Here is a 14,815-nt window from a genome sequence, read left to right on the forward strand (position 1 = left end):
CTGTTCCTAAAGTTCAACTTTTTTTTTGCAGTGGCGCTGCGCCGCTGATGAATACATTGTAGGGGAAACACTGGTGTCTGTTGTGTGTGTGTGTGTGTGTGTGTATGTTTTAAAGGCAGTGCTTATACTATTGTGTATACTGATAAAATAGCCAGGCTGAATCCCAGCTTCACGTGCGAGTGTTATCTGTATCGGTTTATTTTAACTGACATTTAGAGTCATCCCGTTAGCCAGTCTTGGGGTTGTCAGGGCTTAGGAGCGTCTCGAAATAGAAAAGAGGAGGGAACGGAGGGGCACTCCTCTTTCAGCAGCCTCACTAAAGGAGTGTGAGGAACGACAGAGGCACTAACCAGCTCTGACGGCACTGCGTCCTGTGGGCTGCTTTGAGCCCGGCGAGATCCAGCATGCCATTACTCTGAACCTGGCAGAGAGATGGATAGATGGATGGATGGATAGATAGACAGATACTTTATTTTGTTAATAAATGAAATTTAATATTTGGATATCGTCACTTTTCTTATGCCCTCATGATCAGTGACTGAGTTTAGTGCTCAGTAGTTTAACATCAGTGTGACATTTTTACCATGTTAAATTTGACCCCCTGCCTATATCACATGATTCTACTCCAAATGTATCCATTTAACAATGTTCATCCACAAAACAGAACATGTCTGTATGATTCAGACCTCAGTCCCTCAAGCACTGACCACCCCCACCATTGCCCTCATTTAGAGACACTCAGTGTAGCTCAGTGACAAGTGATGCTGAATATGAATGTGTATGCTGTAATTTATATGATTTATATTCCTGTAAACATGATCCTGTGGATTGCTTTTACAGACTGCATCTGTGCTGCATTTCTACACTGTATTTTATGTTCTCTCTGTCTTGTCTCTCTGTCCTTGGTTACAGTGTGTGCTCTTTCTGTGGTGCCTGAAGATCAACCACCCCAACACTCTCTTCCTCCTCAGAGGCAATCACGAGTGCCGGCATCTCACAGAGTACTTCACCTTCAAACAGGAGTGTAAGTCCTACTGGCAGAAGCCCAGGAAACGGGGACCGACACCCACCTCCGCACCGTCACACACAAACACACACAGACACACACACACCCCCAAACACCCACCCAAACCCTCTCCCACCCACATATCAACCGTTTCCATGAGACCATATTACCTTTGTTGTAATGACTGCTACTTCCTTTATTTGATCAGTTCAATTGATAAAGCAGAGTTTGAATGCTCATAGCGCCATTGTAGAGGGCTCAGTTCCCACTGGGAGGAAATGGCTGATAGAATGCCGGCACTGCATTGTAAGTGGTGCTGGCTTAAAGTGTTTGCTGAATGACTCAAGGCTGAAGTAAGCTGCCGCTCCACAGGTAGAGCTCGGGCATGTCGATGACATGTTGAACTAAATTGAGCCTGGTGGAACTCGATGAGCATTGCCTAGCTACCGGCCAGGGGAAACCATAGCAACGGCGCACATTTCTCGCTCGCTCTATAGAAGCCGGGGAGGCGGCGGCGGCAGCGGCCGTGTCCTTGTGTGCTAACAGCTGAGTGGGCGAATGCCAGCAGACCCTCTCAGCTCAACTAGGCTCGGCCCACGCCGTCTGACCACTCTCACAGAAGCCAACACGCCCCGTTCTGCATCCAGCCGGCAGCGGTGTAGAAGGGAGTTCTGCCCTCATGTTCCAAAGCAGCAGAATCGTGTCGGGTAAATTACAACAGACCTGTTTGTTTCCCCTGGATGGCAAGCGACCAATTAGACCACCAGGCATCCCTCGTCTCACGCAGGCTCTGAATGTGAAAGTGTTTGGAAGCTATTTAGAACAGCCCGGCCCTGTTAGAGAATATGCCTCCCTAACCCTGACTGACACTGTGTGTATGTTTGTTTGTTTGTTTTTGTTTGTTTTTGTACATGTGTGTGTTTTTGTGTGTGTGTGTGTGTGTTTTGCTCTGTGTTTATCGCACAAGGCTTTCGGAGAGCTTGTTGTGCCCCGGCGTAAAGAGCTAATGGCGGACCTGTTGGCGATGAGGTGATGATGAGTTCCAGCTGAGCGCAGTCGGTAGTAGCGCCGCTGTGTGTCCCTCTCCTCTAGGCTTCGGTCGGCCGTTTGGCGTCACAGCCAGCCACAGTACTGATGATTGTTTAAAACTGCCAGAGAGCCCCCCAGTTCTTCACTTCCTGCCCAGACAGACAGCGTGTTCCTGAGTTTAATTAATTAGACATCCACTAGTCTGGTCACGCATTGTAAGTCTGTTCTACTAATTATTTTGAGTTTAGCCTGCTAGTCGTGTATGTATGACATACATATAATTTTGTTAGCCAATATGTTGAGGGTCGATTGGTGAATATGAGTGGAAATATAGGCTTACAGTGCATACTGCATTCTTCCTTATTGTCTGGGCTACAAGTGAAGAGATGCCCTCCTGTTTGAGTACACTGTGGCTGACGTCAAACAGCACTGACTTGTGAGAGGTAAAATAGCCCATGTGATGTGTTATGCTTCAACTGGTTCTAGCCATAGATGATTGAATGATAACCACCCCCCCCCCCCGCCCTGGACTTGTAGGCCTTGCTTGTTAGTGCGTGTGTCTGGTTAACCGTGTAGAATGTGAGACCTCGAAGCAGGTAGGTGTGTGTCCCCTCTTCCCCCACCCACCCCGCTAGTTTGAAAGGGCTGGCTTGAGAAGGCTTCAATGTGCCTTCTCGGGCCCGCACCTCTCAGCAGAGCGTTGGGCAGATGTCCTCCGTCCTCAGCTGACACCCCCACCCCCATCCCCCCTGCAGTCTCTCGGCTCTTCCGAGCAGCAAATGGACGGAGAGTGACCTCTTCTCCACCCCCCCTTCTTCTGTGTGCTGCCCCCCTCTCTCCCCCCCTCTCAGGTAAGATTAAGTACTCGGAGCGTGTGTATGACGCCTGCATGGACGCTTTCGACTGCCTGCCACTGGCTGCATTGCTCAACCAGCAGTTCCTGTGCGTGCATGGAGGCCTGTCCCCAGAGATCACCTGCCTGGATGACATTCGGAAGGTAAGGCCCCATGTTTGGGTTACAGCCCTATGGGCACCAGGGTCCCTCCAGCCCAGGTACCTCCCAAACATTTGTCCTTGGCCATCACTTTTTGACTGGTGTCGTTTTGTGACTTGATGCGCACTAAATGTGTTTTAAAGAAATAGCAGTGGTGTAGTTTGTGTTTGAGTTTACATTGGTTACATGTTTCTGAAAATGTTCTGAAATTGTCCTCCCTGGCTTATGCAGCCACTATTTTCAAATATGCAGTAGTTGGTGTAGTGTCTGTCTGACCATTTGTTCAGTATTGGTCTGACAATTAGCAAAGCAGAAATAGCCTTATGGGCCACAATGGACTAGTTGCACGAAAGGCTCTCAGTGAGCTCGTTTGTTTCCTGTGGAGCCAGGTGTGTTTGAACCTGCTGCTATTCTGAATGTAATTTAGGGGTCTCAAACTCAAATGAGCTGGGCGCCGCTTCTGCCAATGTCATCTGATTGGAGGGCCACGTCAGTGTTAAAGAATAATACAAACAAAAATTTCCTAAAATGCAATGTTTTTTTCAAATACTGTATTTTCAAACACAAAACTACAAACAGAAAGTGCAAGTCTTTTTATCCATTTTAGACACCTGTGCTAGCATCCTTAGCTTATAAATAAAATAATTATAAAATAAATATTCATACAAATTATAAAAACCTGGCAAACTAGGGTTAAGAAAGCAACACCATTGGATTGTTATATCAAAATGTCAGGCCATGGCTTGAAAGTGGCCAGAGATAAAGTCCTACTGTAAATGTAAAAATCTTTGAGTATAAACAAATGTTTATGAAGGGGGTGGTAAATGTACCCATCTAATTTGCCACTGGATGGCAAGCACCTCAAATAATGCACCTTTCAGTAAAGACTGGATGAACATATTTGAGCAGGTTTACTTTCTTTTTTGTCATATTACCCACAAAACACCTAAGATGTATACCAACAATAGTAAACTATTACTAGCCTAGCTGGTCAAAGCAGCTCAAATCACGGGTGACTTTGTAGTCCTTCAGAGCCCTATTTTTAGGCCTACTAGCCCTGCTGTCTGTACCACGTCCATTACGGACACTATCATCACGATTACCACTGCAACCTCCAAGCTATGTTGGGCAGAGGGTCGAAATAAGCATGGTGTGCTTAGTGGACACCGTTGTAGGCTATACACGCAAAGACGCACCTCCATTCACAGACGCACCATGACTATCACTGTCAATAGACGATCGATAATAATTTCCAAAAGGATATTCTCCATCACAATCAGAATAAGTGAATAACATAGCCTACCTAAGACTTCATCACACATGAACGTTTTTCAACATTTGGTGTAGGCCTATTTCTGCTTCAATTTGTGCAAAACTATGGCCTGCATCACTTCCGCCATTACAAATGCATCGCCTTGTTTCTCGCTGTAATACAAGTATTTCCTGAAAACTTTGTGCAGCGATTTTGGGTTTGAATCAAGCTCTGGATGTCTAGCAAATAGTGGAGGAGAGTACAAATGGGATTTGTCACCGTACTTGGATCTATCGACTATTTTAATCAGTATCGTTGTTTGTCGCAATTAAAAATACCTCAAGGGCCGGATTACATTATTATTTTGACATGGGTCGCGGGCCGGAATTGGGCCAGACGCGGGGCGGATTTGGCCCGCGGGCCGGGAGTTTGAGACCCCTGATGTAATAAGTCTCTATACGTCCTTCTTTATCGTAACGCGCTGATTCAGTAGGTGCAATACCTAACCAGGTCCGTGTAGACACTAATTACATTCAGAAAAGCAGCAGGTTCAAACACACCTGGCTCCACAGGAAATAAACAAGCTCACCGAGACGCCTTTCGTGCAACCAGTCAATGCTGTGTGTGATTTGCTGTGCATGTTCTAGCACATACCAGCCTCTGCAACTCTGTTTCTGTTCTTCCTTCCCTCTACAGTTAGACCGATTCAAAGAGCCCCCGGCGTTTGGGCCCATGTGTGACCTGCTGTGGTCAGACCCTGGCGAGGACTATGGAAGCGAGAAAACAGCTGAGCACTTCTGTCACAACAGCGTCCGTGGCTGTTCTTACTTCTACAGGTACGCACGCCACTCGCTCACCTGTGTCTTTGCGCTCCGTTTGCAAAGGGATTTTTGGGTGAATGTTGACGTTGAACGTGTTGGTGCTTGTCTGCACGATACTCAAAAGCTTTTTTCTCCTTTGGTCTCAGTTACCCAGCGGTATGTGACTTCCTGATGAATAACAACCTGTTGTCCATAATAAGAGCACACGAAGCCCAGGATGCCGGGTGAGTCTCGTCCTCTGTGCTAGTGTGCGTCTGTCTGAAGCCCAACGCTTTATTGACTTCATGGGACGCTGTCGCGGCGTGTTTTGGTTGATTGATAGTTTATTTGTCTTGTCTGCCCTTCAGGTACCGAATGTACAGAAAAAGCCAGACGACAGGTTTTCCTTCATTAATCACAATCTTCTCCGCACCAAACTACTTAGATGTCTACAACAACAAAGGTTAGGGACGATTTCAGACAAACATGCCTAAGTGTGTATATTTACACTTCGACTGTCTCCACCTCACACGATCATGTGGTTGAAATTTTCCAATCTCCAGCTGCTGTTTTGAAATATGAGAACAACGTCATGAATATCCGACAGTTCAACTGCTCCCCGCATCCTTACTGGCTGCCCAACTTCATGGACGTGTTCACGTGGTCACTGCCCTTCGTGGGAGAGAAAGGTGAGCGGTGCTCCCAAGCAGCCATAAGGTCCCTCTGCTCTGTTCTGCTCCGTTCTGTGTGTTCTCCCTTCCTCTTCTCTACTCTTTTCTGACGCCATGTTCTCTCTGTGTGTGGTGTGTGTCTGCAGTGACGGAGATGCTGGTGAACGTGCTGAACATCTGCTCCGACGACGAGCTCATGTCGGAGGGAGACGACACCTGTGAAGGTATGAACCCGTCACGACGCGTCACGTCCCAACTGCACCAGCACCACTCCGTCACGTCCACATCACTCCATATTAAACTCACTCTGATCACAGAACACAACCCACCCACCACCTCATATATCACAGTATTGTTGTAGTAAAAGTTTGACCTTAAACAGATATTTAAAGGTCGGAGAACAGTATGCATCAGAAAGCCATAGCTCCATATTTAATGAACGACCTCACTGTATTATGCTGCTGCCCTATTTAACCATGTGAAGTATATAGTAGAATTCAGCCGCTAGAATGTTATTTTTAAATCAGTAGATTTTGTCTTCCATCTGATAGTTTACCCCTACGGAGTACAATCCTGTGCCTTTGCACAAACCATGTGATCTCTCAAAATGAAAGTATGAGACAAGCAGTGCATCATGATGACTGCTATTAAGTACTGGGAAAATTGCTGCTTTGTAGCCTCGTTTTATGTAACACTGGGAAAGCTTTTCACTGGAAAAAAAAATCTCTCTCAAAATGCAGCTCTAAAAATCCTTCACTCTTCTGTGTTTTTTAAGTTTATTTTGCATTTCTGGATACCAATTCAAATGAATCGATTACATCCCCAGCGTCGCAATCAAACCAACGCGACCTGCATTAAGTCATGTGAAATCAGTCTGCTCCAGATCCATGTAGATTCAGCGCGTGGATACTTGTGCCCGTCTCGGCCCGTCTGATTTGAGATGCAGTTGAGTGAGGCAGCTCAGCAGCAGCAGGAGAGGCACGAGGGGGATTGTCTGAAGCCCTTCTGAATCCCCTGGCTGTGTGCTCCTCGTCTGCTCGCACCAGGGCAGGTGGCCCTCATCACACACTCTGGCTCCTGCTCTGAGCTGCTGTCTCCTCACCCAGCACACATACTCCTCCTCCTCCTCCTCCTCTTGCTACTCCCAGGAACCAGATCAGGGACCCTCCCCCACCACTCTTCACTACACCACACCACACCACGGCATCTTGACGTCGTCAGGCAGGAATTGAGTGTCCCACTTGCAGCCAGCTGCTGTGGATGTGGGAGCTGTCCCTCTTTCTCTGCCGCGCGGCGCATAAATTTAACTTGGCCTGACACAGATCCACTGGTGTGCACAGTTCCCCACAGCTCCCCTGGAGGATTCGCTTGGGCGCGGCAGGCAGAGCGCCCTCTCCCTCTCTCCTTCTCCCTCTCTCCCTCTCCCTCTCCCTCTCTCCCCCCCTATGCCCCAGCCCCATACGCCACCCAGACGCTGCCATCGATCCGTGCCGCAGTGTGTGTGGCTCTGCCAAAGCTCCGGCCGCTGACGGATTATTGACGAGCTCCTTGCCTTGATGGGAGAGCCGCAGCCTGCTGGGAGCTGCCTGTAATGGCCCTGAAACGCAATTACAGGAGTCCCATTCAGAGAGACAATAAACGTGATCTGTTTACGTCCCCCGTGCGTTTGAAATTAACCTTGTTCAGGGAAGCAAGGGCTCTGTGTCACCTCCGCCGAGTGCAGGGCTTTCCTCCTGATGGAAATGGACGACTTTATCGCATCCTCTCTTCCTCCCTGTGTGTGTGTGTGTGTGTGTGTGCGTGCGTGTGTGCACGTGTGTGTGTGTGTGTGTATGAGTAGAGGGTGGAACTCCAGCTGTGCGTAAGGAGGTGATCAGAAATAAGATCCGTGCCATTGGCAAGATGGCCCGCGTCTTCTCTGTACTCAGGTAAGCCAGAACCCACTGCACTCCCCGTCTCCAAATTTACAACTCAAATATTTGAAGTAAGGGTTCAACAAGAGGCTAATGTGTGCTAAACATATCGTATGATTTTATTGCTTTAGGCTTTGTTGATACTGCTGGTGTAAGGAATAACTCCTTTGTGTGTGTGTGTGTGTGTGTGTGTTTGACCAGAGAGGAGAATGAGAGTGTGTTAACATTGAAGGGACTGACCCCCACTGGCACATTGCCGCTGGGAGTCCTGTCCGGAGGCCGCCAGACCCTGCAGAGCGGTAAGTGCTCCTCCACCTACCTTCATCCTCACGCTGACACCCCCCCCCACCACCACCACCAGCAGCAGCAGCAGCACCACTCTCCCATGCTTCCATCCTGCCTATCAAAGCTCCCTTGCCTCTCGCTTCTCTTGCCCCTCTTCCCTCTGCTGTCTTCTCTGCTCCACCTCAGCAGCTTCTCAGGTTTTTTCTTCCTAGCTGTCAGCTTTACTCCCCTCCCTCCCCCTCCACCCCCATCTTATTGGCTAAATTCTCTCCATCATCTTCATCCTTTTTTTCAGCTCCCACCTAAGCCATCACATTGCCAACCCCCCCCCCACACACACACACACACACACACACAACACACGCACTCACACACGCACTCACACACATAATTCATACACTGTACAGACGAGTACGGATTTACACACCTTGCTTATTAACATAATACTACATAAAAATGTAACAAGAAATACTACACTAGCTCCATGTGGCATGTTCTAAAAGAGATTTGGAGAGACATGCATTTTGGAGAGCTGCTTTTTTTTTTTTACCTTAGTACAAAATCAAATCGACTACATAGACATACTTGACCTCAGACAGTTGTCACACCTCACACCATTACGCTGCGAGACTATGGGTTACTTATTTTCAATGGCAGCAAGGTTGGGTTGGGCGCTGCTTGGGTTTTCCAGCCTGATATTTCGTAGGTAAAGTCTTCGCCTATCTGCCTGCCTGGCCAGGTGACGTGGCTCCACAGTGGCTCTTGAGGACTGTGATGCAACGCGACCCAGTTTTTGACATGTCTGTCCGCATGCCACCCTTCTCTCCAGGCCTTTGGAGGATCTCGCCAGCACCCTGCATCCCGCCGCTCGACCACTAACCCTCCTCTCACTAACCCCAGCCAGACTCGGCTCCGACACAGATTTAACCTGTTGAGGAGTGAATTATTTTCTGGTTCCTTCTAGAATTCTACACAAACGATCTAAAGTTGTAGTGTTCATTATACAATCTATGGGGAAAATCTCCGAGGGTAATTGTCTCATCATAATGCGGAACTCTGAATTCACAAACATTCTAATCACACATTTGTGACCGTACGCTCCTCTTAGAGGCAGTATAGAGATTAGCAAAAATGGGAAGACAAAATAAATGTAGTCATTCGTCAACTGTAGAAGATACGTAAGCACCCCTGTAGGTAAAATCTGTAGCCCTTTAATGTCGGGGCTTTGAGCACATGAAAGCCCATCACTAGACATACACGATCCCAGCATTGGTAATAAGATCCTCCAGTCCTTGTCATGGGTGCCCATGAGTTCCAGGCAATTAGAGGCCATTTGCCATGTCCTTGGTATCTGGTTGCTTCATTCACCAGCTTAATCAGGTTTCTGAAGGCTCCAAATTGGCATTTCTACTGAAATGCTCCCGATTTAGCAGATGCTTTTATCCCAAGGCGTTGCCAAAGAGTCGCGCGGGACAGAAAGCTTCTCACCATTTGCGGGTCGGCACGGCCACTGATAGACAGCTTAAATGACAACTGTGATGACTGTAAAATCTTAAGTGCACCTGTGGGTTTTTCCCAGGATTATCAGCTCGTATTCATGCTAGCGCCGCTAGAGAAGCCTCTGGAAAGACTCCACTCAAAGAACCAGACTGCAGCACATGGCCTCTCTCATCCCTATGTCATTTTTACCGTTTAACCTTATAGGGTGCACATTGAGTGAATGTCACAATTTGAAATGGTTAAAATATTTTAGCAATTTAGAATGTAATTTCCTGTTTTACTTGATTTAGCATATTGGGCCTTTTGGTGTTGTATTCAGCCTATGATATTATCTAGCACTGTATAGGGGTTAAGATGTAGCCAGACTTATGTAAACTTATCTAGAACTTTCTAACAGTCTCTGTGTTTGTTTATTTATTTTAAATACAATGCAGAAGGGTAAATTTTTCTTGCATGAGTTCGCCTCTTGAGTAAAGCCATTGTTGTCTAGTGAACTAACCCTCCAGGTGCGTGTGTGAGTGCCGTGGGAGCCCAGTCATGAGGTGTGGGGTGGGATGGGGGCGGGTGGGCTCTGGGGAGGGGATATGTTCTGAATGGACGTTGATTGCATTGATAACTTGACTCACTCTCTTTCCGTCGGTTTTTGGGCATGGCACTACTACTCACGCTTACACAGCCACCGTAGAAGCTGAGGAGGCACGAGGTACGCAACCGTTCTCTTTTCCTCTCTCTGAGTGTGTGTGTGTGTGTGTGTGTGTGTGTGTGTGTTTTGTGAACCTCCTCTTTGACATCCTGTGTTTTGTGAATTGTCTTGTTCTCAGTATAACAATCCCTTTTAATACCTAATGTGTTAACCCCTTTGATCTTGCATCAGTAAACTAACTAAAAAGTTATAAAGCATTTTGAATGTGAATTTGTTTTGTTGAAACAAAAAATAACAACGGTGTTAAAGTTTCTCACAAATAATCACTGTCCTGAATTGTGCCATAACTGGCCAAGTCTTGCTTTGTGTAGTACTAATTCAGTACAGCATGCACCACTCAGTCTAAGTGTTCCCGTATAAGGCCCTGTGTTCACCAATCGCGTTTCTTGCGCTGACAGTGCCCTCAACCTCATTTTCAAAGCGCTTCGGCAAGTGTTTATTGTTGCTAGGTTACAAAGTTTTGATTGGTCGTCGAGAGAGAAGTGACATTGACGAGGCCAACGTTAAAAGTTGGAACAGATTTCAACTTTCAGCGCTCTGAGTGGCGAGTAACAAACCGGTCAGCATCGAGGGCTTTTTGCCGCTCAGCGCTGTGAACGCTGAATTTCATAGGATTTGTATAGAAAATAGCCGCCGTCAGCGCAAAAATGTGATTGGTGGACACCTGCCCCTAATACTCCTCACTCACAGCTGAGCCAGCAGCTCCTGTGGTTGTTCCAAGGCCTTCATGTAGGCAGTTGGTTGCGACCTTTTACAATTCAAGTTCTACAAATGCAGAAGGTCAGCTTTTGAAAAAGCCACAGTGAGCCACATTGCTTTTCATCAGTCTGGTTTGCTGTGAAAAGGAAGAATGTGTCCTCTTTTAGCACCCTACAGACAATTGTGATGAGTAGCAGCTGATGCTACAGTCAGGCAGGGCCCAGAAAGAACGATCAATCAATGTTGGCCACGGACAAACTTGCAAACAAGAAGTCCTGTCCAGCTCGGGGGTTTCACATCATCTTCTGAGTATATTTAATTGGCCTTGCTCACCCCGAGTTCCTTAATCTTGCTTTCTCCATCTCCTCTGAGATTGTATATTTACTCTCAGATAACTGTGGTCAGGTCTAGCATGATGGCAGGTTTGTTTAAACACTACAACATTTACACATTATTTTGTGTGTGCATCAGTATTTCATACTCGTGTTCATGCTGTAGTGTCACTGAAATGGCTCACATAGTTTTATCCTATTTATGTGCACCCCCAGGATGAGGTAGTTGTGTTTTAGATATGAAATGTCTTTATTATGCTAACAATTTATGAACAGAAGAACTAATTTTGTGTATTTTCCTATTTTGTATTATGCACCCATGCTCTCGCTACCTAGTAAGTTCATACTGGATTTTTGTAGTTCATAGTAAACTTTTAAATGTTTTTTGTCCTCCTTGTTCAGTCTTTGAGTTGTTGTTATTTTACCTTTTAAAGTATGTGTGTACCTGGTCAGGTCTGATTATTTTATCACAAGGCGGTGTCTGTTGAATACCTTGAGGATGCTCTAGAGTTGTAATGACTGCCAGATACAGCTGTGTAAGTGTGAGTGTGAGTGTGAATGTTTGTGTGTGTGTGTGTGTGGTCCCACCACAAGGCCACGTTCTTTGTCCACCGTGCTCATGTTCTTTCTGTCTCCCTCCCCCACGCACAGCTATTCAAGGCTTCAACCCGCAGCATAAGATCCAGAGCTTTGAGGAGGCCCGCGGCTTGGACCGGATAAACGAGAGAATGCCGCCACGCAAGGATGGCAAGCAGCCGGACGGCACTGCCAATTCCATCAACGCCGCCAACTCCCCCGACAAAAACGGCACCAACGCACAAGCATAGTGCCCACTCATCCCAACCTGCTCTGCTCCCCCCCCACTACCACCCCTCCTTCTCCTCCTCCCTCCTCCTCCTCCTCCCCCCCATCTCTCTCCCTTCCCTCTCACTCCTCTGGGTGGATTTGGCACCCCCTGCAGGCAAACTGCCATAGTACAGATTTGGGGGGAGGGGGGAATTGCACAACACCATGACCAGAGAATAGACCAGACAAAAAGAAAATCATGGTTTTATTTATTTATTGATCCTAATAAGAAGGAAGATTAATGCTGATGCGTAATAATTAAGAATAAACATGAATGAATAAATAAATAAATACATTGTATTCTCAAATGTATATAAATGCAGTACATAGATATAGACAAACAGACATGTATTACAAAAAAAGATCAGGTTGGGTCGTGGTCAGGCCAGCCTGAATGGTCATTGACAAACTCCATTTTGTAACTTTCGGTTGATACAATCTGCGGTTTATTTCCTCCTCTTCTCAACCCCGAACTAGTTCAGCAGAGTTTCTCCTGTGTTGTCTGCGTGCTTGGCAGGGAACCGTTGGCACAGTACCTCTCTAGTACCTGCATGTGCGTGTGGTCGTTTCAGTGCGCGGGGTGGCTACCGTGGCTGGGGAGGGGGAACGAAACGTAATCTCCATTTGCTTGTAACGTTTAACCGGAAGAGGAGAAAGATGATGCCAATACTAGCTCAGGGGGGGGAGCAGACTGAAGCCTCTGTTGACACATGTATTTCATGTATTTGTATATTTTTAAGCGTTCCCTCACTCGGATGTGATGTCTCTCTGTTTTCTCTCTTACTTTCATCTTTTTTTGGGTTCCGTTTTTTTGTTTTGTTTGTTTGTTATTTTACTTTGAGTCTGAATTGACAACAATGACCCCAGTTAGGTACCAATGAGCAAGCAAACTCTGCTTTTAGTCAATAATTAGTATAAGCTTTTATATATACATATATTGGGAATGATGTTTGGTCATCCACCACAGCTGTTCTAAAGTGAGTCAGACTGGCCGACTCTGTGTGTTTAGAGATGCCTTTTATTGTGGTACTCTGGTCAGTTGCAGCTGGAGACTGCTGGCTGTCTGGCTTTTTGATAGCCTCTGAATCCTCGCCCTTTCATAGTGATCTTGCTGAGGGAGTAAGTGCTATTGGCACACAAAAAAAAACGGGATATTCTAATTAGTTGCTCTTGGTTACTTTGTGTCAGACCCCTGTGTTACACACCAAACTAGCGGGCTGGTTGAGGTTGTTAGGATTCAGCAGAAATGTCCCCCTCCATCTGCAGGTCAACCCTGATAGTTTATCCCCGAACCTAACAGCTGTTCCACCACTTGCGCTCTCTCTGGGCAGAAGGTCACCTTGAGAGCACAGCCCCTCCCTTTACCTCCCTCCTGCAAGCAATCGTACAGTCGAGGTTGTGTGCCGCGTACTGCCTCGTACACCCACCTCCAAAAACTGATGTTGAGGGGACCTCACAGAGGCTCACCCTCTCAGGCGGTCTCTCTGCAACCCCAGCAGTGTCCAGCCAGGGCATCCTCAGTACCACCGAGTCTAGTAAGGCCTCTCTGTCCATTGCCACACTGAGATCCATTTTTGTAGTTGTTCTTCTGTTGGCCGTGAGACCCATACTAAAAAGGGATGCATTACCACCCCAACGGGCTCCTGGGTTCTCATCGCAGAGCTTTGTTAGGAATGTTTCTCATCCAAAGAAAAAGAAAATCAGTGTTTTCATTTGTACTATAATGTAAAGTCTGTACCATCAATAGAGGAGCTATATTTAAAAAAAAAAAAAGGAAAAAAAGTCAGTGCTCTTCAGTCCTGTAGATTTGTGTAATCATGAGTAAGATAATGCATTTTCAGCTCTTGAATTATATTGTACTTTTTATTTTTTGTGTTTTAAAGAAAAAAAAATACTATATAAATATATATAAATATATATTATAAAGGCGCTGCCTAGAGGCTTGTTTCCACTCGCGTCTGCAATCAGGTACCAAGAGTTCACCTGGATCATGACTCCCTTTTATCTTCTCGTTTTCTACTTCTGAATGTTTTGTTCCTGGCTGGCCGTGTTGTCTCTTGTTTCTCCGTGAAGAGGCTCTGCAGACTCCAAAGTTTTCTTTGATATATATATTTTCTCTTGTTTTTTTTTTTTTTTTTTTCTTCCTCCATGCTTAAGTTAAAAAATAATTCTGCTGTGGTGTGAAAGATAGCTAGCGGATGGTGGGGTGGGGTAGGGGAGGGGAGTTTCTGGGTCAGGGCTTTGTGTTTGGATGTGTAAAGGGCAACACAGAGGGGCTTCTGGGAAAGCGAGTACGGTGGGGCGATGCTTTATTTCTGACTTCTGTTACGATTTTGAACACATATCTTGCAGAATGTACAGAAATTGTTTATTAAGATTTTCTTAATAGCTGAAAAAAAAAGAAAATAACTTTTTGTCAAGTACTTGTATTGCGAGGCCTCTATAAATCTGAATTTCTGTAGATGTATCACTCCATTAAAAAAAAACTTAAAAGAATTACAAAAAAGTCATAAATCTTTATCATTTTGTGTCTTGTTCCATCAAACCACCTTCAGTATTGAGTTTAATAATGTCTGTCTAACATGTGGCACTGGCATCTCCAGTGAAGCTGATGGCCCGAAAGAGTTATCTATCTTTGGAGATGTTCTTGATAAAGTTTTGAGGTTTTAGTTTTTACATTATATTACATTTAGCGGACACTTTTTTTTTTTTTTTTTTTTTTTGACCATTTGTCAACTATATTACAAGAGATTATATTGTTCCCGGAGCAACTTGGGGTTCAGTG

General features: G+C 46.0%; 1 protein-coding gene across 1 annotated transcript in view; it reads left to right on the forward strand.

The window, feature by feature from the left end:
* Positions 1–14,526, forward strand: part of ppp3ccb (protein phosphatase 3, catalytic subunit, gamma isozyme, b) — a 33,797-nt gene extending 19,271 nt beyond the window's left edge. Inside the window, 11 exon segments of the mRNA XM_048259239.1 lie at positions 913–1,024; positions 2,887–3,032; positions 4,978–5,117; positions 5,249–5,326; positions 5,450–5,544; positions 5,645–5,770; positions 5,899–5,976; positions 7,593–7,680; positions 7,867–7,964; positions 10,127–10,153; positions 11,836–14,526. Coding sequence (XP_048115196.1) covers positions 913–1,024; positions 2,887–3,032; positions 4,978–5,117; positions 5,249–5,326; positions 5,450–5,544; positions 5,645–5,770; positions 5,899–5,976; positions 7,593–7,680; positions 7,867–7,964; positions 10,127–10,153; positions 11,836–12,011 — 1,164 coding nt within the window. The 3' untranslated portion in view covers positions 12,012–14,526.
* The last annotated feature ends 289 nt before the right edge of the window (positions 14,527–14,815 follow it).

Source organism: Alosa alosa, chromosome 12, assembly GCF_017589495.1.
Source record: "Alosa alosa isolate M-15738 ecotype Scorff River chromosome 12, AALO_Geno_1.1, whole genome shotgun sequence".
In the NCBI taxonomy this organism is placed as follows: domain Eukaryota; kingdom Metazoa; phylum Chordata; class Actinopteri; order Clupeiformes; family Clupeidae; genus Alosa; species Alosa alosa.